Genomic DNA, 24,771 nt, shown 5'->3' on the forward strand with positions numbered 1-24,771 from the left:
CTAAATACCCCAGCCAAATGGAGTGAACCGGGGTTGTTCTGTCATTTAGGATGAACACAAGATGTTACAGTGTAGAGCTAAGATTTTGCAAGCTGCTACTTTTTCAGCTTTGCTTTGAATTTTGCAGTTTTAATATTTTTCCTCAAAGGAAGCTAATATTTAGTATTTGAGTGGCTGTTTCTATGAACATAGCCCAGCATTAGTCAGTATAGACTGACAAGGTAAATTTTATACATTCCTACTTTGCTGGGAAATTCCCCAAAGCAGATGCTTGGCAGGTGTGTGAGACTCTTTTGAAAAAGTTTCAAGAGCGCAGCCAGTTTTTAAGCCGCCTGAGATATGACATAAATATTTAATATGAACTCACAAAGTCTGACACAGGTTATCTTTCATATCAGTCTTGCGCTCAAGCCTGGTGAGGTGGTTCTTATTGATTTTGCAGAAGTCAATACTCAGCTCCAGTTGCAAACCCCTAAATATTGTGAGACAAAGCCTTTAGAGGCTAAATAATCCTGAAACATTCCTTATTATTGGTGTTTCGTACCAGACCTGACAGTTGTTTTTGCGCCATGCCCTTCTTCACAGACGTTTTATAGGAAGCTGCCAAACGTCGCAACAAGGAACAGAGTTCCTGCTGTCAGTCACCGAGCTGCCGCAGTGAAGCAGCTGAAACATTTGGTGGAAGATGACATTTTCTTTCATCCAATAATCTGACAACCACAGAGCCCCTGATCCGTCCCATTGTTACTGGGTTAAAGTCTGCATCGAGAACTAGTCCAACTATTGCATGACACAGAGTGATCTTGAAGGTATTTCTTTACAAAAGAACCTTTATTATGTCAGTAAAATAATAGTATTTATTAAGCTAGTGCTCCCTCTGATATCCTTTACTTTTGGAAGGTAAATGATATCAGAGGGTAAAAGTTTCAAGTTTGCATGTACAAAGTTTACTTTGCCTTTAAGCAATCTCAGAAATCCAAGATGATGTTTTCTCTGGCTCAGCTGCTGTTAATGCAACAGAACTTATTTAAAATGAGGCACAACTGAGGATATCTTTGTGGAAAAACCTCAAACTCCTGACATTGACATTCTGACTTTAGGCAGAACAATAGGAAGATGATGCTGGACCTCCACCTAATCTCATTCTTGAGTATAATTTACAGGTGTTTAAACGTGTCACATTCATCTCTTCAAAAGATTTGATTGCTTACAGATTGGAAATGCACTTGGGGAACATTTTTGACTGAAGTGTTTTTTCTTGAATGGCCATAATTCTAAAGTGAAAAACTTGGAACTCTAAAATTACCCTAATATTACACCATACCAAATATGAAGGACCAGGGTGTAAGTTGGTACAGGTTGCAACATAGATTGCATCATAAGGAGAAGATTTTATTGAAGTACTGAAGCAACTTCTCAAGACATAAGTCAGAAAGTTGAAGCTGGTGGTGCAAATGTGTCATCCAGTTGGATGATGATAATAAGTAAACCTTCAAGTTGGTTATAAAGTGATTTGAGGACTCTAAAGTTTTGAAGATACCATAACCAAGTCCTCACCTGAATCCAGCAGAAAAAAAAAGGGCAGCGCTGAAATGTGTGTGCGATCAATGTGGTCTAAAAAACTGACTGTTTCACTTGTTTGTTCTGTCTTCTGTCAGGAGAAATGTCTCAAAATTCACCCAAAACCCAAAATGTTTGACTCATACAGTTTCAAAGGCCATTCTTACCAATCACTAAAAGAGGTATATAGCCTTCGCACAAAATCCATGGATTAGCTTGGACAATCATGCAAGTTGTAATTATTCTAGCTTTTGTCAAGCACAAATAATTGTATTAATCCTAAATTACCTTGAAAAAGGGAAAAGTTTAGTTGAATTTGATGTCAAAAGGAGGAAAATATGCTTGTGTTTTCTTATGCACTATATGCAAATGTCTCAATTCTGCGTGACAGGCAGTGAGGCAGTTTTACACTGAACCATAAATAATTTACATGTCTTCACAGCAATGCACATGTTTAATTATTCATATAAAACTAAACTAGTGGATTTAAATAAATAGATTGACCATTTACATTCAGCAAACACTGATCTGTAAATTAAGTTTGTAGTTGTTTATCAGAAGTGAACTTTGTTTAGTTTGGATTTTCATTTGGCATCAGTCGAGTGCGCATATTGCAAGTAGGCATTAGTGAAAGCTTCTGCCAAAATGTCAGTGAGAAAATGGCTCATTAATTACAAATGCTTATTAGTCCACAATAATCTCAACAGAGCTTTTGTCTGCATGCTATTGTCTGGATTAATAAAGCCTGGAGCACTTGATTTAGAGTGCGGTGCATGACAGCTGCCACTTTTGTTTGTAGATTAATTATGCAGCAAATGTGAAAAGTTTGAGATATAAAGTAAACTTGTATGCAACACAGGGGTTGGTATTTTGAAAATGCATGCTTTGAATTTATAAACGCTTGGGTGAGAGGGAGAGTCAGACGAATCAGCAAACTGAGGAAAACCATATTTGTGCTGCACCCACACTTGTCACACTTGTCAGTAAACTAATTTACTCAGGGTTGGGGTTGCCACCTACATGCATATGCACACTGAATTATGTAGGGTCTGATCAAAAATTAAGGGAGTAGAAATGTCCTTGAAAAGTTAAAGGATGGTTGTGAAATTGCAAGTGAGGAGCCACAAATCTCTCTCGCTGCTAAATTGAAGTGCCCTTTCTGCATTTCACCCAGTAATTTGTTGATTTGTCAAATATTCGCACATGAACAGTTTCACTATCCCCCTGTGGGCCACTGCAAGCAAATTATGGTGGAGCAATCCTTTCCTCTGCACTATGAACAGCAACAAAATAAGCACAATTCTTGGTCAAAGTGCAATAGCCTCAAGGAGAAGGAATAAAATGTGAAAAGAATTCTGGGACTCGCACACTTACTCGAAAAAAATCTAGAGATACATGCATGAACGCTGAACTGTTTTCACAGCCTGCTTTTACATAATTTTATACCTAGTGACAGGGATTCTAACCAATCTATGTCTTGAATTGAAATTGAAATTAAAACTGAATATTGCATTTGATATTTATGTTTTGCAGTTACGTTTTATGCAGTTGTTAATATTTTCTATTTTCTCATTTGTATTTGTTTTTGTTTTAGTTTGTCTGACCATATTAATCTCATTCTAGCCCTTTGCTACTACCAGGTTGCATCTCTTTTTCTTAATTATTAGACCAACAAATAAGTGAAACATAAACCGAGGATCTTTGATCATGCACTCACACAGATGACCAGTCGATGGCTCTGAACATCTTTCAGATTGAATTAGTGTCAAAGAATTTTCTTTTGAACAATGCAAAGTTTAGGATTATTAAGAGGCACACTGTTGCCTTCAGGCTCAACAAAGGCTTAGATTTTTTTAATTCTGTCTCGATACCTGTCAAACTCCAACACCTTGTGTGAATAAACAAAGCTTGGTGTGACAAACATTCAGAGTTTATTTCTGGACAAGGTTATTTAAGTTCAAGGTGCTTTTTGGCTTTCTAAAAGAAAATTCTATAAAAAAAACACTTGAAATGTAAATATTACAGATGTTAATACAATAAAATAAAATATTTAAAATTTGCCTATTCTGGTAATTTAATTCAAAAAGTCTGAATTATAAATTCCCTGCACAGAGAGTGAAGGTTTTTTTTTTTTTTTTTTTTTTCAGAAATGTTAATTATTACATGAGACCTGTGAAACAAGGATTTGTAATATAGATATTTCATGGCCAACATGGGGAATGCTGCTGACTATTGCAAGCAAAGGGCATTGATACCTTCCACAAAAAGGCTAAGCCACAAAGCACCATTGTCAGTTTGTGAATAGACTGTGAAGATAAGTGCAAGGATAGAGTGGTAGAAAAAAGAGCCACAACCAAAAAGTATCAGCACTGAAAAGATGGCAAAGCCACTCCCACTTAAACGTTGGGATAGTTTCATAAGCTGCGCGCTGCAGCTATAGTCAGATCTCTAAGACTCGCTACATACGGACATATCGAGGACATGGGTAAGAACTGTCACATTCCCAGTGTTAAGCTCCTCCTGAACTGAAGACAAGTCCAAAAGCATTTTTACAAAATAAGGACTGGATTCCTGTCTCAGTGTTCAAAATCAACTTTTCCATATAATTACATTTCTGTAATCCAGTTTTATTTGGTGTTTTTTGTTCTAATTTCACAAGCAATAGCTCTCAGCCTTAATCAGCAAAATAAATATAATAATTAATTTCAAACCTATCTCTCTGTGCAATAATTAGAAATAATTTCAGTTTCACATAATTACTTAAATAAATTACGCATTGCATGATATTTTAATTTGATGAATTGCTGAATTGTCTGAAAATGGGGGGGAGGCAGGTGCACTTTTATGTGCACGAGTATTAAAGTGAGCACCGTTGTGATGAACAGGAAAGACTTACTTTTTATTTCAGAGGACTTCAGAGAAAAAAAACAAACAAAGAAACAAAAATCTCTGATGCCTGTTCGAGCACATGGATTATTAACAATACTTGTAATAATAATAATAATTTATTATTATGTTACATAATAATAACCAACAGCTAATTCAACAGCTCTCTTAATATATATATATATATATATATATATATATATATTATATATATATATATATTATATATATATATATATATATATATATATAACTGCACCTCTATTCACCGGTTGAAAAATAATACCTTGTCATTTCTGTTTGAGCCACTGGCCTCATAAATAGCTGCACATCATCTCCAAATTACAATGACGCAAGTACATTTTTTTTTTAGATTTTAGGAATAAATAACCTGATATAAATAACCTGAATTATAGATAAAGAGATAAGGAAAATGCTGTTCCCTTTTTTTTTTATGTATTTTATTTCTATTTCCATCATCAATTGAAAAAGAAACAAGTCTCATTTGCAGCTCCTATGACGGCTCTCCCAATGCCTGAATGCTTTTACAGTTACGCTTTCTTAGGATCTTTTATAAATATAACTCAAGTTTAGCTGTGTCTCTTGCTTCCTCAGTGTTGTGAAAAATATTGTTATATTATCAAACAGTGGTTTCTTTACAAATTTAACTTCTCAGTGAACTTTTGTCTTTTTTTTTGCAACTTCATAGACTGTTTCTGAAACAGACAGAAGATCAATTTATCTGGTAATTGGAGCCCCACTGGATTTGTGACAATAGATTTTTTGTTAACTGTGGAGGGGGATTATGCTGTAAAATCTCAGGTATTAGAAGGCTTACAAGACGGATTACCCATTGTAATTGATTCACAGTCATTCTGACCTGGTAATGTATGTATGGAGTCAATTGCATCTTCCCAAAGCAAGAGAAAACTGCATTTTAACAGTGTTGAGGACTTACATCAGTCATTTTAAAGTGTCTTGTTTCAGTCTCCCTTAATGGTTGAAGAATATGTTACTGCAGTAAAATTTATGGCACTCTGTTATTGCTCATTTCACCACTGTTTGAGCTGAAACCTTTTGGGGTTTTTGTCTGTAGCCTTTGCAGCTCTAGAGACTTCAATTGTGTTGCTCTACCTTAAAACCTGAATAAAATAGCCTGAAGTAGATTCTCACCATGACACGATGCTACTTGAGTAAAAGACAAACCGACTGCAGTTTATTTTCTTCTGTCTATATCTTGATTTTGCAGCTGGTCAGGGTGAGACTATCTTGTTGACACTAAAATAAATCATTGTGTTCCTTCTGCTTCTTTTCATGTAAAATGCAGATTAAGTTGTTGACCCATTTTGGATTGTCGTTTGGGCCTGCTGTTTTCTTTGGGGGGAGGGGAGACCTCTTTTTATTCTTTTTCTATTTTCTTATATATATATGTGTTCAAAACCCAAGTTGCAGGTTGTGCAAGGAGGCTCCTGAGAAAGTCCAGCACATAACAGCAGGGTGCAAGATACTGGCAGGGAAAGCGTACATGGAACAACATAACCAAGTGGCAGGCATAGTGTACAGAAACATTTATGCAGAATATGGACTGGAAACCCCGAGATCAAAGTGGGAAACACCCCAAAGGTGGTGGAGAACACCAGAGCTAAGATCCTGTGGGACTTCCAGATCCAGACAGAATGGTAATGGCGAACCAACCAGACATTGTCGTAGTGGATAAACATCAGAGGAAAGCCGTTGTGGTAGATGTAGCAATACCAAGTGATTGCAACATCAGGAAAAAGGAGCACGAGAAACTGGAGAAATACCAGGGCCTCAGGGAAGAACTGGAGAAGGCCTGGAAGGTGAAGACCACAGTGGTGCCTATGGTCATCAGGGCCCTCGGGCAGTAACCCCGAAACTGGAGCAGTGGCTACAACAGATCCCAGGAACAACATCAGACATCTCAGTCCAGAAATGTGCAGTCCTTGGCACAGCCAAGATACTGCAGGACCCTCAAGCTTCCAGGCCTCTGGTAGAGGACCCGAGCTCAGAGGATAAGAACCACCCACGGTGGGTGAGAAGGGAATTTTATATATATATTTATGGATATAAACCATTGCCTCTATTGAAATCTCCTTTTTTTCTGAGTCTCTGAGCACAACTACTGAAAGAAAAGTTACACTGAAAACTTTCTCTGTCTTTTTTTTTGTAGTTGTCTAGGAAAACAGCAAAAATTCAAAGCATGTTTGAGCACAATAGACGGCTTGCACTATAACTTCATTCTTTGCTTGACCTTCCTTCTGCTTGACAAAGAGCTAGACTTCACCAACCTCAGTGAAAGGCTTCACTAAGAGAGATACAATAGCTTTTCCATTATTAAACTTATAACTGTGCGATATATTAACCTTGACTGTCCTGACACTTCTCTGCTGTCAGACCAGAATTCATTTATCTTCACCAAAGTCTTGAACCTGGGATGCGCTGAAAAATACAGATACACTCCACTGGGGCAGGCAGTTCTCTTAAAAAAGTCAATTATTTGAATTTCTTTCTTAGACAGGAACCCAGTTCCTCCATTATTATTATTATCATCATCATCGTCACAGTTCTGATTACAGACACTGTCAGTGAGTGCCGGTTGGAGACATCCTCAAAGGAAGCGGATCCAAGTGGAAAACCATTTGGACCGACCCATCTATATAATCTGCATCAGAGGAAGGCCTCAGGCTCACTCTGTTTGTGTAAACGGCGAACAGAGGGAGGTTTCCTTCTCAGCAACGACGTATTATGATGTGTTTGATTCGTTTCTGTTCGATCCTCCCCGGACTGAGAAGCAAACCTGGGGAGGTTTGCTTCCCCAGCCAGATCCTTCCCCAGCTGGGGAAGATGACTGTAAAAATGAGACAGTTGAGCCAGACTGCTCAATTTCTGCATTTCACGAGAATATCAATGAAGAAAGCTCTGTCCTAGAGAATGATTTGGCTAATCTTCCCGAACATCAAATGTCTTCAGTTGATGAAGTTTGTTATGAAGAAGAAATAGTGAAGTTGGAAGTCTCAACTTTGATTTTAAAGATGTCAACATTTGGAGAGCGTATTCATCAAGAGACTGCAGTCCCATTATTATTATTTTTTGACTTTTGTTTCTTTTTCACTTCTTTGTTTGTTTTCTGTGGTGTTTTGAATTATTTCTCTGCGTTATATTTTATATGTGGCCTTCTTTATTTGTTGGAAAGTGAATCATTTGAGTTTATTTTTAATTTGAATTTCAACCCTCCCACAACAGTGAAGGAAACCTCCCCAGCTGGGGACGTTTGTTTCTCCCGTAATGACATTTCTGATTTCCGTATAAAAAATGAGTCAATAGGGTTTAATATACATTTTTTATGTCTTTGTGGCATGAGGTAGATCTCAGCCGGTTCGTGAGAGAAAAAGTACATCTTGATCTCAAAAAGTTTGAGCTCCCCTGTTATAAACAGTGTCTCCAGTCCAGAAAACACAGAGGTCTTTATTTTCCTCAACTTCTTCTGCCATGATGGAAACAAGATTTGATCTAATCCTGTTCCTCCTGAAATCAACAATCATTTCCTTGGGTTGGTTGATTGTTTCAGGTTCTCTCTGTTGCTCCGGCATCTTCCACATAATTAATTAATATCTCTCTCTCTTTATATATATATAAAATCAAGGCTGCTGCGGTGTAAGGGGAAATCTGTTCATGACATAGTCATAAATCATGTGGTGTGAAGACCATAGTGGTGCCTGTGGTCATCGGGGCCCTCGGGGCCCTCGGGGCAGTAACCCCCAAACTGGAGCAGTGGCTACAACAGATCCCAGGAACAACATCAGACATCTCAGTCCAGAAATGTGCAGTCCTTGGCACAGCCAAGATACTGCAGGACCCTCAAGCTCCCAGGCCTCTGGTAGAGGACCCGAGCTCAGAGGATAAGAACCACCCGCGGTGGGTCAGAAGAAATTTTTTTTATTTTATATATAAATATATATATAAAATAACCGAAGTAGCTGATATCAGTAAATTCTACCAATGGCTGGAAAAAGCTTCAAGGAGTTCAGGGAATGCTACTGATATAAATGGAGAAAAAGTGGTGCTTTGTGGAGTCCATCAAGGGTTTGTATTTGGTCAAGTATTTCAGTATATCTTTCCAAGGTTTGATCCTGTTGACCCATCGGACATAGTTTTATAATAGTTAAATAGGTTACATTGGGATTTAACTACCATTGAAATATAATTCATATTATTTAAACCAAAATAACAATTCTTAGATCCAGCTGTGTCTTGCTTTTTAAAGTTTACCGACAACCATCTGAAAATAATGTCAGTGTTTTTTTTTTCTGTCACAAATATCACATATACTCATTCTCAATTGAGGGACTCCAGTACCGCACAAATAACCTTAAGCACATCCACCCATTATTTTAATCTGACAGGGTTCTTGTTTGGGTAACTCAGGTAACTATTATAAATGTATGTTGCTGTTGGAATACATTAGCAGAGGATAAAGAAATTATACTCATCCCCATTGTGCTTGAATGGAAATCTGTATAATAAACAAGGTTCTTAAAATCTTGTTTATGTTTAAATACAAAATGTTGATTTCTTTTTCAGCTGGGTGAAGACACATTCAATCGAGCAAAGTTGCTGAATGTTGGCTACACAGAGGCTCTAAAGGACGCCGAGTATGACTGTTTCATCTTCAGTGACGTGGATCTGATCCCTATGGACGACCGGAACCTGTATCACTGTTATGACCAGCCCAGGCACTTTGCCATCGCAATGGACAAGTTTGGCTTCAGGTAAGCTGATCATTGAAAAGAGTGTTCTGCTTTTGGTAAATCCACACAAGCACACATATATTATAACAGTGTCTACAGATAACATGAAAAACAAAACTGCATAAAATGAACTAACAGCAACAGTTTGCCACTAAAATCATGTTATTTATGTTCTCCATGACTTTGTGATATTCCAAAACATGAAATTATCCAAATTACTAAATTGGTAAATAGATTGTGAATAAACAATCCAAAAAGGTTACTGATTTCCAATTCAGTCAAAAACTAATAAACCATTACTTCCTCAAAGTTTTGACTTTTGCATTTTGAAATGGTTATTTGGAATACATACCAAGGTTATCAATTTCTCTAAACTAAACTAATTTATAATTAATTTTGAGTTGATTGACCTCACCAACAATACTGTTCAATATAATCCTCAGTTTTTAAGTATATATATGCTTTTCAGATGCCTTCATCATTTCTTTTTAAAACGTTAATATTTCTAAACAACAATTGGAACCAAAATATTTGGCTAATATTTTCCTAATAATTGGCCAAGTACGCTGACTGGGTCATTCTGATCTAAATTACTAATTTTATTATTAATTGCAGTAGGCAGTTATTCATAGCCAAAAATAGACTCCTACTAATACACTTGTTTTAGATTCCTGCATTAATTCTAGCTGAGCTTTCTGTTTTGTGTTTTCAGGTTCAGATCCAGGAGCATTCTGATATCTGTTATTAATCCTTTAAAATGCAAGACCTAAAGAAACTCATGTATTAATCTCAAATCATTTGAAAGTCTGGAAATTAAACATGCATAACACATAGGATTAAATGCAGTTGAGTCTTTTACAATTTTCTAAATTAAGCTTTAACTACAACTAGACCATCTTTTTTCTAGTAAAGTCTTCCAGGAGATCTTCCAAAGGCAATAATGAGAAATAAATATGCACTTTTTAAGGCCTTTATGTTCAGATAAACCACAGATGTTCCCAAGCCCTCAATGATTGAGTTTTGTTTTATCTGCTGGCATAATGACACCACACCTAACCTCAATTGTCTAAACGTACCAAGAGTATCGATGAATAGTCCATACATGGTCAACAAAAGCGACCTCACCATATAGTAGCTTTCAGTGCTCCAGAGCTGTGCAGCTAAAAAAGCCTTCAGGGCTGCAGTGCTTCCAATGTACTGTACAGCTTAATAAGCTAATGCTATCTGGCAATAAAAAACAATGCCAGGCGGTAAGCAGAACTGCAGCTCAAAAAATATTGAAATATTTCCGTTTCATATGCTATTTGACTCTGGAGGATCTTTTATTTTGAAAGTCCTGTAACCGGATTCTCTCGGTTATGTCTTGCACGCCAACATTGAGCCACAAGCAGCAAAATGAGTAAGAAACAGATCAGATGTCTTTGGAAAGTTTCTTTGCGAAGGGGAAAAGGACCAGAGAAGAGACAGGAGAATGGATTTATCCCGGTCGGTGATTCCCACATTCCAAGCCTGCTCTGCATGACATGGTGTTGAACTTAGAGGAATAAATTTACTTGGCTCGTTAATTTCCTCTAATCTCCCAGATCCAGGAACTCTGCATGCACAGCGGGAAGCACAGAGAACAACCATTCAACATCAAACTTCAGACATATCTAGAGTTTTATCCAGAGAATTCAATGCATATAGAACATCACATCAGCATTACACCCAGATTATTAAGAAGTCCAAACACATAACAAAACATACAATTACCTGCAACAAGTTGGAAAGGAAAACACAATAGGAGAGACACAAAAATGCATTCTTGGGAATTGCTCTCATGGCTGCAAAGAAAGCAATTCGCAATTCTGCTGTAAGACAGACATTTTATAAGGAGGTGTATTCCCTTAATTTAAATATATGCATTTGAAGGTGTGTCCTCCCCTTGTAGGGCTGTTTAAAGTTAATTTTATTACCTTCTTTGAGACTTCTTCAAACCCAAAGGCAAATATATGGAGAGAACAAAGGTCATTCTCAAACGGGGTCTTCCCGTACCAGTCTCGTCCTTCAAACATTCCAGATCAAAATTTATGTTTCAGCTAGAGACCTGGTTGTTTTTCTGCCTCAGTGATTCATCAAGAAACTGATTCCTGTTATAAACACACTGACACAGAAATCTGGTGTCAGATGATAACTGTGAGTTTGGATCTAAAAATTGCAGGACTATCTTCTTTTAGAAAACCTGAAATATTTTACTTCTACAACTTTTAGTTTCGTAATCCTGTTCTATTTTAGAAATCTAAGATGCATGCAAATTAGTATGGTTAGACACTCACTAGTTCAGAACATGCTGTTAATACTTAAAAGAAATATCTTAATACATTTGATTATACTTCGAGAAGAATTGTTTTCTAAAGGTTTTAGTGTTTTACTGAACTCCTACACAAACACCAAAGAATTGGACTCATCTTGTGAACAGGCAGACCCCCTCTGCCTGTAGACCCCCTGGGGGAGTACAACACAGGTCCCCTGCCTGAAGGCCCTCTTTAGTAATTTATGGAAGTTCAGAAAGTCAGCAGTTGTTTTAGTTTGGATCTTTATCTAGGTCTACCTAACTTAAAATCTACTCAAAATATTCATGCTACATCTAATATTTCATATGCACAAAGGTTAACTGTTTCTAAAATTAATATAACCAAACTTATACTCCCAACAATGGTGACCGGCTCATTAATGAGGGAATGAAGCTTCAAACTGCTTCACCACGTAGAGACCAGGCACCCTGTGCATGAGCAACACTTCGGGTGTCATTGTCGCTCATTGTCTAACATTAGACGTTATTGTAAGTAAAATTTTCACAAAAGTAAAATGTTCGTTTTTGTGGCGCATCTGTGTCTTATTTTGAAGGGATATGTAATCGTTACCATAACGACACAAAGTCAGAGAGCGTTAGGGCAGTTGGTTGAGAGGAGAGAAGAGCTTGTGAGTTTTAGGTCTGGATCACACATCACGATTTAAGGATGGTCGGCCGATTTTTCAAACTTCTGTGGCCACACACAAGGTAATGTACAAGAGGTTCGGTCAGTTCATATATCCAGTCACACGGCAGGAGCAACACACGAACCGATCCCACTCACGAACATCCCGATTCCAGAAGAAAATCCAGTAAAACTCCCAACATGCCACGGGTGATGACGTAGAAGCAGTAGTGATAGTTTGTGGACTCATTTTAAGTGATAGAAAGAAAAGGCGTTTGATAAAAGATGGCGGGAGCCGCTTTGTTTGCTGAACTATGATTTGAAGGTGAGATAAGTTTTTTCGTAGTCAAAATTTTCAACCACATATTATAAACATATGTAAAAATGACCTTGACATATTAATAAACATTTCCACACATCACCTCCGATGTCCACCGGACTCTCAGTTGCCATGTCAACTGTTTGGGATTCCCTACGTTCTTACGTCACCGCTCTTTCTGATTGGCTCCCTGTCACATTCAACAGGCTGCGTTCTGCTCCCAGTCAGGAAAAACCCCACAGGCTGCGAGAATCGAGCCAAGACAATGTTGAATCTGCCCGATTTTAGATCACACCACCACCTAACACACCACACACTGCAGGACTATTCTAAAGAGAAAAACAACAACATGCAGAAGCATTATCTGAAGGGCAAAATGGCCAAGTCTTGATCAGTCGGCGGTAATAAAAAGGTGGGGGAACACTGCTGTAGCTGACATTTCCTGTTAGTAATTAATCAGTAAGCACTCAAAATAGTTTTATTCAAGCCCTTGGCTCCTCGATAACAAATGGCTGCAAGAGTTGAACCTGAAGGATCTTGAGTGGAAGGGCTCAAAATGGATGCAGGTGATTATCAGCTGAAAAATAAACAGTTGTCAGATAAATATTCTGCTCTGATCTTCAGTTTGTTTTCAAGCTGTAAAATGTTAGACTTGTCTTTAGTGAATGAATGAAAATTGGTAGCAGTGAATATGAGCTCATGTTAAGGACTTTTTCATACATTTCCATAATAATATATCAACTATGTGGGAGTTAAATCAACACTGGGCTTTTTGTTGTGTGGGATACCCACCTGTTGTTGTGGACTCTTCTGATTTGAGATCATTAGATGTTTGTTGTTGGGGGGAAAAAATGAGAAAACATATTTGCTCTCCATGCAACAAATAAACATAAAACTTAAATTTCAGCCGCACCTTATCTTGGTACATTTCTGTCTCCCAACATGCCACGGGATGCTGCAGCACTCTCACTGCTGGCTCTAAGCTTGCAATTAAAAATAAATTGGTTCTTATCCTTTTTTCTCACCCAGCATTGCAGACAGTTGGCAGAATTGAATCATTCATGTTAGTGCTAGGTGTGCACAGGGCCATTTGTAGAAGACACTCTATCACAGTGATTTTAAAGTCATGTCTCAAGTTCGACTGAAATAAGCTTTTTTTTCATGAAATGCACATCATAAATAACAGCATCATCTGGGTCTATTGTAATGCATGAACACAACTGTTAGCGTAAAGTAAAATATACAGGATTTTTTAAAAATAAACTTTCTAAAAATTAACAAGTTCATTTTAATTTAGGAATTAATCAAACACTTTATTTTGCATGAAGTACTTAATTAAAACTTGTTAATTCTTGTGTTAATATTAATGTTGTCCACTTACTTTCTGCATACTGCACATGTGGCTTAGACAGAGGGAATTTAAGTTTATTACTCTAATTACAAACCTTTCAAAAATGTTCCAAGGTGTCTTATAAAATTACATTTTGAGTGAAGCAGTAAAACATTGAGGCTAGTGACAAAACAAAGCCCCAGTTTGCTGCAGGCTCTGTGCAGACTGGCAATTACGGCAGCCAAATGTGTGTGCAGAAAAATGAATTTCTAGGACATTCATGTTTCATTCATATTCTGAAAAAGTCATAGTCAGTCTTGTTTGTACATAGAGCTTTCACTATAGTTCTTCTTTAAATAAGACAAATATCTGATTTATGCACTGTCAAATTGTGTCTCTTTCGACATAAGTGAAAAAGACCAAAATTTGTGATCAATGTCCAAATATTTCTGCCCTCATTGCAAGTGCCAATACATGAGATTAAATGTTAACAGTCGAAGTTTAAAAGGAACCTAATCTGTTCCGACTTTAATGTTACTCTGGGACCAAATCTTTCAGAGCTAAGAGGCAAATTTAAAATTGCTGAAGCCTCCGGGGTACTTTAATGCCTCTGTGATTTACAATGTTTTAATATGACCTTTAAAATGCAGCTGCACTGTCAAATTCATCTCAAACCATTACTTACAGCACACTGGAAGAGAGGAAATCAACAGACATAATTTAAGACTTTATTATTTGTGTGAAGTAGACAATCAAGAGACCTGGAGGTATGACTGGCCACTACTTTGTCTGTCATGTGGTCAAAGCTGGAAGACGTGGCAGGTTTCTGCTACATGGGAATTCTGCTGAAGAAAAGATAATTCTTCTGTTCATCTTTATGATTTTTGGATCAAAGGCATTATGTTTTACTTCTTTCATTTTGCAGAGAATAAGTAAGAGTTAAATGCATTACCTGATCAGATTATTTAGTCTATTTCTATCATCTTGACAAGAAACATGTTTTTAAACATATCAAAACTTTAAACATTTTTTGTGCAAAAAAGTCTTTATAAGTAGTTTTGACATTGTCAAAGTCTTTTCACCAGTTTTTCTGGTGAGAAGAAAAATCTGTGGCCTTTGCCAACAGTGGTTTTGAACATGCATTTATCATCTTCATCTTGTAAAAACTATCCTTTTTTTCCCCACTTGAAGCCTTCAAACAGATGGTGTGATGTTTACTTTCAGTACAAGCTGTGTATGCTCCACTGGCCTTTCAAAAAAAGTTATTTTTTATTCCCACTGTTCAGCCTGATTTGCTTCTGAAATTCACCAAACTTCTTTTAAAGGTCTTTTAATGCTTATAAACTGGTCCCCAGGTCCTGGACCAAAACATGCAAAATCAAGCCTGAAAGGATCTGAAGAACATTTCTGGGGTCAACGTCTGGCTTATTTATCGAAGACGTCTGATCCAATGGAGAGATTTTTGATCACGCTTTTCTTATAAATAAGCAATTAATATAAAAAAGTTTTAACAAATATTCACAGTTCTTAAGCTGGAGCTTGCATTACATATATTTTTTTTCATTTCTATATTTTCTCACTCTCTTTCCTCTTGTTCCCCTCAACATGTGTTTTGTTGAACACACCTGTTCACACTCCTCCTGACCACATAGCTGCTCACAGAACTTGTGCTGAGACATACATTCTCATTAGTTTCTGCTTGTCATCTCTCAACAAGAAGCTGTCACACATTTGACATCATAGAGTGTACACACGTAGGTGTACACACACAATGCGCAAAGCCCTCTGGTTAGACTCCAGGCGCCTGTCATGTCACCCCCCAGTGACGTCCGTCCCACTCCACTAGCCTCGTGACTTTTGACAAGAAGTAAAAAAAAACGCTTGTCTTCCTTTTTTAGTTGGCTGTGTTTTCAAGCACACACGCATACGCACACTCCATACTCATATCCCTGTTTATTCATCAGTTTGAAAATTAATTCACCTCATTAATTCACTATTCATACATGTGAGAACTCATCATTAGAAGCTTCCTAGCATTCACTCTAACAAGGCAACTTATTTTATAAACTGCTGAGAAACTGTTTCGGAAGCCTCTTCAGAGTTTTTTATTTTTATTTTGTATTTTACATGGAGTCAATTCATACCACAATTGGATTAAAGGGATATGGATTATCCTATTACAGTTAAAAGTCACCCATAAATTATCCACTTAAAGTCTGAAAATGACAAGAAACATAAAAGATCAGATTGCCAGACAGACATAAATGCCTTATTTAAATGTAAATTGTGTTAGGTAAATCTGCACATAAAAAGAAAACTCACAGTTCCATCACTTTGATATGGAGTTTTCCTGAAAAGCGTTCTTTAAAGTAGTAGTGCAATGGAGCAATGGAGCAGCGGTTGGAGATATTATAAGCACAGTCATTGCTTCAGCAAGAGGCGCTCTGGGTGGAGTTTGCACACTCTTCCTCCACTGGGATTTATTTCAATTGCTAGACTGTCACCATCTGCCCAAATCCAGGCATTTTAGGTGGAGATCTTAGCTGGAGGATACAAGAGAAACAAAAAATTACAATATAGGTAATAAGTAAATATTGTAATAACAACATATCAATAAAGCTACATTTTCTCTACTCCCAGTCAGTAACACATAAATTCGGTATGTAGATTAAGTGCATGGAAAGTTCATGCAGCTGGCTAAATACATATTTCGAAGCAAACCTTAAATGCCCGACCCTTAGAAAATATGTGCACATTTTGTATTCAAATAGTCCTTTGAAACTGAAGTTTTGCACATTTGGCCATTCACAGCTTCAGAAGAGATGTGTTGACAAAAAAATTATCTTTTGGCATGAATGGGATTGTTTTCTGACTTGATCAGTCATGACTGGTGATAGGTTGGCTGGAAACTCAAAATCCCCAACCTTTTTGCTCCTTAATAAACCAGGCCATGCTAACCACAACACTCTTCAGAGTAAATATTGATACTGTTTGAAGAAGACTATTGTCAGCATCAGTGAAGTACTTATCTTTTATGGTGAGGCATGTCTGCTGTTGATTCAGTTTGCTATAACAGAGAGCAGGATTTTGGCAGGTGCTGGTCATTTCACTCCTTCGCAATGTTGTACTTTGCTAGTTTTGTCCTTTTGTACCCAATATATAACACAACAAAAAGAAACCGTCTGCCACAGGAAACCAGTCCATGCACACTTCAGGGACTTTTAATTGAACCTTTGAAGGGATTTGTTTAACCTAAGGGAACTTCAGTATTCAAACGGGGATTGATGTTTACAGTTAATGAGGTAACCACACTGATCTTGCTATTTGATTCACCCATCAATTATCTATACCTGCTTATTCTGGAAGCATCCTATCTCTAGCAAGTATTGAGCACAAGGTGAAATACACTCTGAGCAGGTCGCCAATCCATCATAATAATCATTCTAATCCCTGTTATAATATGGTCTGATTTTTAGGGGTTTTTTGGCCTCCACATTGACCTTCGGTGTGGGTTCACGGTTGCCTACATCTCTGTATTGTCCTGTGACAGACTGGAAAACTCACCTCTCACCCATAAGATAAGCACCCGCCCTCCCATGATGCTGCAGTGATTTAGAAGATATAGGGAAAGTCGGCTAAACGGGTTTTCTGAAAGTCTAATTATTGCAGTGGACATCCCAGGTTAAAATCCAAAGCAAGGTTGTACTGTGCAGAGTTTGGATGTTCTTTCCTTGTCTGTGTAAGATTTTTTTCCTGCTGTTAGGTTAATGGCACCTCCTAAATCTCCCATAGTTGTGAGTCTGTGTGTGAATAGCTGGTCATTTTGTACCATAGTAGATTGATTATTTTATTTTACCTGACATGGTATGACAGATATCTGCCTTGGGACATTTTGAGCTGACTATGCGCCAATGCATCCTTCCCTGGGGGCCTTTTTAACCATTACAAATGTAATATTAAAACCTGTTTAATAGCCTAGTGTATGTAAAGATGGTTATATATCTGCCATAAAAATACAGTATATATCAGCAGGACGTTGATTATAAATTCATTTAGGTTTTGTGATCAAGCATTGCAATATTTCATACTTAATTAGTTTCTATTGGCTTAAACTGTAATGAGAACTAAAATAATGGTACAAGGTGATCCAGAGTTAAACTAGAATTAAATTAAATCTGAAATTTGAGTTATGTATCATTGCACCTCAAGGAAATATGTTCCTACCAAGACAGATAAAGTGTGTTGTCCGAGTTCAGGTACATATCTATCATTTTTTGTTGTCGTGCTTTATGGGTATTAAATTGATGTAGAAAGGCACTAAATGGCAATGGGTACAAATTAGAGCTACAAATTGAAAAAGGAGCAAATTGACCTATTGAGCAAGGCACCAGCAGCCTCTGCAACACTAACTATGAATAAAAGATAAGTTAATGGATGGTTGGGTTCTTTGAGAAGCAGAATATAAAATGCCTAACCTGTTCAAAGCATTGTGTCTTAATGTCAGATATTTTGACTCTTTTGCGTTCATACTGATTTCAGTTTTATTTGAGCAAATGATTATTGTAGTTTTAGCTGATGCATGGAGTGGTATGGTGCATTTCGATAAGTTGTAACAAAGTCACATTTGCCAAACAATAGCACGAACGGCTGAGATGAAAAGCGAGTAGGAAAGAATAAAATAGTTATCATGGGTTACAAATGTCCATAAATATAAATTGACAACAATGCTTTCAACCGTTTCAAAAATTTGCTCTATTTTATGTCTGTCTCTTGTCAAATTGTGAAAGTTAAAATATTCTTATGGTGTTTTAAATAAACTGAGCTACAATAAGGTCTTCCCCAGGCTGAATATAAAAATGTCAGAAGTTGTATTTTCTTTTGAAATTTTTAGTTCTCTGAGGACATCTTGCTCACGCCTCAAAGCAGAACAAAATCCTGTTTTAATTCAGCAGAAAAGTGGCGCTACCAATCCTCCAAATGAATGTGTTTGCTTGTTTACAGAATTCATTTTCAGGAAATTGTTTATGTAGTATAGATATGTAGATTTGAAATGTTTCTTCATGATGTCTGGACTCATCTACTACTTCTCTTAACTTCCTCTCACCTTTTCTGCTTCCCATGTCTTTCCTCCCTGTTCTGCAGATTGCCCTATGCTGGCTACTTTGGAGGAGTTTCGGGGCTCAGTAAAAAGCAGTTTCTAAAAATCAATGGCTTTCCAAACGAGTACTGGGGCTGGGGAGGAGAAGATGACGACATCTACAACCGGTAAGTGAGGAGGATCGAAGGGAAAGCTGATTGGTCTGTTTCCAATTCACCTTTGACAAAAATGTGCCAAAAAAGTGACATTATGCTATGCTTTTGAGTCCTTGTTTCATTTTGTAGAAATTAGTCAGAATTTTGCTTCCTACTTTAGCCCTTAAAAACTGAGACAAGCAATAATTCTGAGCTTAAATCTACATTTTCCAGCAGAGACCAAACAAATAAATATAAGATTTGATTCAGAATGTTTTGAGAAAAGAACAGAGATTTGTTGGAACTGTCTGGATTAATTTTCATTGTCTTTTAAGAACAGTGTAAGACCACCTACAGCAACTCAAGCTGTCACAAATGCATGCACTGTCATCCATTATCCTTTATTTCTGCTATCTCTGTAGAAAATTGGACACATCAGCTAAAAGTGACACATGAGTTCTTCATTTCGATGATTTATTACAACTGTTCAGAGAAGGAGAATAATTATTTCATAAATTAACCTTTTGAAGTGCTTCAGTCAGCTTTTCATGTCAAGCTGAAGTTCACTAATTATGTTGCAGTGGGTGTTGGCTGGAGCCAAATCCGGGAGGGCATTAGTTGTTTGACAGGTTGACAGGAAGATGAGTTGGGTCTGCCTGGTTGGATTCAGGCATTTAGTTGATAATTAGGTTGATTCATCTTGGACTCTTGTTCTTGGTTCTGTTTAATTACCTGGTTAACTGATTATCTTATGAGTAACTCAGCATCTTCGGGGCTTGATGCTTCGTTTGAAGTTAAAAACTATGCAGATATGTACTTGCAGTCTTACATATTCCCTGATACGTGATCCCATAATCCCCCCTCATTCAACTGAAAAATGTCACTTGGGTGTTTCTTTACAGCTTGTCAAAGTCAGCTTCAAAGAAAAAAATGATGTCAGTTACATTTGCGTTCAGCAAATTCGGCTCAAGTGAACTAATTATAAAGACGCACAGCTTAAGACAATAGGATACCTCTTCACAGATTCAGTGCCACCTACATCTTCATTGTATATATATTTTGTATCCTCTGTTTTTCTCTTCTGCTGTATGGCGTGTGTGTGTGTGTGTGTGGGTGTGTGTGTGTGTGTGTGTGTGTGTGTGTGTGTGTGTGTGTGTGTGTGTGTGTGTGTGTGGGTGTGTGCGTGTGTGTGTGTGTGCGTGTGTGTGTGTGTGTGCGTGTGTGTGTGTGTGTGTGTGTGTGGCCCTCAGTGTGAGGCTTATCTTTCCCACTCAGAGTTACTATGTTGGAAGAAAACTGAAATGGAGCATTTGAGAAAGGCACTGTTTGACTGTGTGAAGCAAAACAGTGTTCAGAAGATTACAGTTGTTTTTTTTCTGAATCTGGTAAGATGTGATAAAAAGAGATCTATGGTTGCCGTGTGACAGGGTTGTGTGTACTCATATGTCTGCAATGATGTGCCAAACTGATGACGGATAGAGTTAAACCACAAAGTTTTTATTGGAGGGAAACAAACACTCAGCTATTAGATGCTGTAGATTTCCACAGAGATATTGCCCTGCACTTCAACTGGGTTATTTTAGCCACTCTGATATATGAGATAATGTGGGGGAGAGTTAAAAACATTTAGTGAACTAATGGAAACTTTCTAATATTGTGTTTCAGAATCAAGACATAGCTACCTGTCTGGCTTTAGTTAACATAAAATAATCTGGCAACATTTCCAAAGTTTACTTTATTTCATACTAATAAAGTTCCCGAATTACGGAGGAGAAAAAGGCCTTTGTGTAATTTGCTTAAAACACATGGTCCAATTAACCCACTTGAGTGGTATGTTCTCTATTCTTACCTGTTTTGAAGAGAGGCTAAGAGTAACAGGGCTCTGCTATGTGATGTTTATACACCAGACAGGGAGTAAGTCAGAAATTACAAAATAAAAGTCCCTAGTTTTTTTTTTTTTTTTTTTTTCGCTTTTCTTTTTTTTTCAACAACTGCAAAAGTCAACATATAAATATATATATTTAAAAAAATATGTATAAAACCAGGCCAAATGTTAATAACAGACTGATTAGCTCTGTAACTTTTGGGGGTTTCAGTTTTTTTCAGATTTTTTCTTGATAAATATTCAGATTTAAAGGCTGGTCATTTCTTAATTTCTCTGTTAAATCATTGATTTTTTTTTTTTTTACAGCTTTTTCCTCAACTTTACTTCCAAATTTATAAATATGAGAAATGACCAAAACCTTATGAACTTCCACTTTAGAGCAACATTTTCACTGTTATTGCTTTGTAAAAAGATATTTCTTTCGTATCTCAGATTTACAAATTTACAGATATATAGCATTATCTGTAAATACTTCCATCTCCCAATTGAGAAACTTAAAACATTGGCAGTGTTATTTTGTAGGCTTGAAGCAAAGAACCACTGCCATAAAGTTTTTTTTGTTTGTTTTTTTTTGCAGAATCACACGAAAAATGAAAACATACAAAAAGCTAAACTGGATACTAAAGCTTAGGAGGTATTAGTTGTTTGTCAAAATGCAAGAAACTCTAGAAAGATTAATTTAGACTCTATTTTTAATTTATATTTGCAGCCAGGAACTCACCCTGACAGGTCTGAAAAACCTCGCAAAGTGCAGTGACGCAAAACAAACGGTCTTCTGGGGCCAAGTAGAATAGAAATAGGTTTTTGTCCATTTTTCTAAGCTACTGGCAGTTCTCTCTGTTATGCACATTTATCTTTCTATAAAAGTCACAAACTCAATCTCAGTATCAGAAAAACCACAAGAAATAAGAGAACAGAGTTCAGAACAAAGGGTATGCAGGACTTTATACGTAAACCCCACCGTCCACCATCCAGTCTTTGTTGTTGTTGTTGTTTTTTTTTTGAGTCAGTTAAGTAGAAATGCCCTTGAAAAAAATACACCCTGGGATGAGCTGTTAAGGAGAGTGAGGCTGCACTTTTATAGCTAAAACTAAAACCAAGCAGGACCAAAAATCTGTTGTGGTGATTTTTGTCTAGGTCGGGGCATGGCACTAGGTGAAAGTACTACCTACCTCTCTTAAACCTGCCTATTTCTAGTACCTCCCATCACTGTCACTGCTGAAATACTTTAGTTTGTACCTGAAGAACCTTCATGATATGTCATGTCACAGATAGTGAGTCCCCCTTTAGGAAGGTAACCAACAACTGCAAGATATTCCATTTAAATTGCAATATTTGAAATATTTCAATTATTTAAATAAAACATATTTCATTAATTTATTATTCGTTTTAGCGCATTAGTAGCAGACTGGCGGATGGTAATATAAATTCAGTTTGTGATAAATAGAGGGATTTATGAAGGGAAATGGAAGTTGCGGATTTGTTCCTCTCTTAAAATCCATTTGAAGCCCTAGCTTAAATCTATATTAATTTATTTTTAGCTTAGGTTATCAGGACGTACATGTAATAATTTGTTGACCTAAAAATATATTATATATATTTTTTTTAAATATTGTCCCCTGTTTTAGTCGGTCTTTGGTTTGCCTGGTTTCTTGATTTTGCACCTTTAACATGACTCCCATGCAGGTCTCTTGGTCTTGACTTGTATCAACAGGGCAATTTTTGCTCCTGTCTTCTCAGGGATTCCTACCCCCACCACTATTTATGACATGTTACAAATAAGAATAAGATCTCGATTCACAAGATTCTAATTTGAGTGAAACTCCTTCACAGAAATATAAACAAGGTCAGTCTGCTTTAGAGCATATTTTGCTTGGAGGCTGTCTTGCTATTATAAAAGAATGGCTTGAATATATATATATGCTCTTGCATAACTGACCATTGTTACACATTTAATGCTGCAACCTCTAAAAAAGGTCTCACAAGGAGTAAAGTGAGTGACTAATTAAATATCCAGCAGACAGAGTCTCACTGGATTTAGTAAAAATAGCTGTAAGACAGGAGCAAAAAGACGAAGAAATAAAAGAGCTGTGTTAGAACGCACTGTGGCAAAGGAGTGTGCTCTGGTTTTCACTCAGCTGGAATCAGAAAACATAGTTCATGAGTTTGAACCAAGAAAGCAGCTGATGTGTCTACCAGCCTCCATCTGTTCTCTCTTTGAAAGCTGGTCTGAAAAAGGAGCATCAACTAAACCACTAAATTGCTTTTTTATACACTTCCTGCTCTCACCTTCAGCACCTTCCTCCCTCCCTCGGTTAGTACTTCTCTCCAGCCCAGCAGCCATCCATCTCTTCACATCTTGTTTGCTTGCTTCCCTCCAGCAATTTCCTTTTTTGTGCTGGTTTTGATGCAGCAGACTAAAATGGGTCCTGCCAGCTTCATCTCAGCCCAGAGGAGAGTTGTCCCTGCTGCATGAGGTGGGCTTCAGTCAGATAGGACATGCGCCACTCCCCCAGCCAGACCTCAACCAAATGTTGGATGATATCACAGATAAGGATAAAGTCTAAGCATGTAGCAAAAGCATTGGACAGCTACCAACCACCTTCTTCCACTCTTATCGCTGACCTTTACCCTTTGGCTCAGTAAACCTCCCAGCTGTGACTTTTAGCTATGCTTGAGCCAGCATCTTACAGACGTGCAGTCACAACAGTGAGCTCTTCTCTGAAGCCTCGACAATTGTATTTTTAGAGCAACCCTTTGAACGTGTCAAGCCTTTGATAAGTTTAGTCACAAATCAGGGTCAGGTCAGATGAACAAGAAATGAGAAGTGTTTGAAATCTCACTTTCTACTTTTCTTTTTGTTATTTTTAGAATATTTTTCCCTTTCTGTCAACGAGCTGAAAATGAAAGAAAGGATTGTAACAAAGCTGCAGGACTTGACAATAAATGACAGATATCAAAAAAGTACTTTTATTGTGTTTTACTAAACTTAGCCTTGGGTTAACAAATAGTAAATAGTAAAACCAGTGTACCTTTTTAAATTCAGAGTGACAATTTAGATGCAGCTAATTATGTATTTGACCCAATAAAGCAGCAAGAGAGCAGATCAAATCTTGTCAGCCATTTATGATGGCATTGCAATTCACAAGTTGAACAGTTTTTAACTTTAATCTAAAATGTGATATTTTCATTGGCTGTAAGTAGAAAATCCAAATACTTACCAGAAATAACATCTTAAAACATATGTAAATGCGTAATTACAATTTTGCATTTCCCTTTATGAATTGAGTTAGTAAAATAAGTGAACCGGCACTATCTGTTTTTCCATTCACTTGGATTAAAATGTTGTTAAACCAGCACAGACAGTTATCAGTAATTGCAGAAGAAAATTGACCGCTGCATCTAAAGGCCTAAACATACTCTGCAAGAACAGATAGATTTGATATTTTACCCAACATGGTAGGAATAAGCTCAAGGGAAATATTAGGCCTGTCAAACTAAAGCACCAGATACCAGCTAAACATCAGGTAGCATTTAGCTAATACTGGAGGATGACGGTTCAGTACATACAGCCTGCAGTTCAGTAGTTCTCCTTAGATTTTGTGTTACGCCATATGTCTTTCCCATAAAAAAAAAAAAGCTATTAGTTATAGTTAAAATGTTCTTGGATACCTAATAAACCTAAAAAATCAAAGCATAGATTTTTCAATTTTATTGGAATTGATAGAGATGCTAAATAGCATTGATGATTTTGTTAAAGGAAATATTTTTTATGAAATAACCAAATGAAAGTACTAAAGTGAATGTTTGGACTTTTCTGTTTAAGATTATGC

The 24,771-nt window shown here is 37.0% G+C and overlaps 1 protein-coding gene across 1 annotated transcript in view; it reads left to right on the forward strand.

Annotated features, from left to right (window-relative positions):
- Positions 1–24,771, forward strand: part of b4galt2 (UDP-Gal:betaGlcNAc beta 1,4- galactosyltransferase, polypeptide 2) — a 149,091-nt gene that overhangs the window by 101,099 nt on the left and 23,221 nt on the right. Inside the window, exons 5-6 of the mRNA XM_055033322.1 lie at positions 9,049–9,236; positions 18,964–19,086. Of these exons, the coding sequence (XP_054889297.1) occupies positions 9,049–9,236; positions 18,964–19,086 (311 nt within the window). The remainder of the gene's footprint in view (positions 1–9,048; positions 9,237–18,963; positions 19,087–24,771) is intronic.

This window comes from Poeciliopsis prolifica, unplaced genomic scaffold, assembly GCF_027474105.1.
Source record: "Poeciliopsis prolifica strain line A6 unplaced genomic scaffold, Auburn_PproV2 SCAFFOLD008, whole genome shotgun sequence".
In the NCBI taxonomy this organism is placed as follows: domain Eukaryota; kingdom Metazoa; phylum Chordata; class Actinopteri; order Cyprinodontiformes; family Poeciliidae; genus Poeciliopsis; species Poeciliopsis prolifica.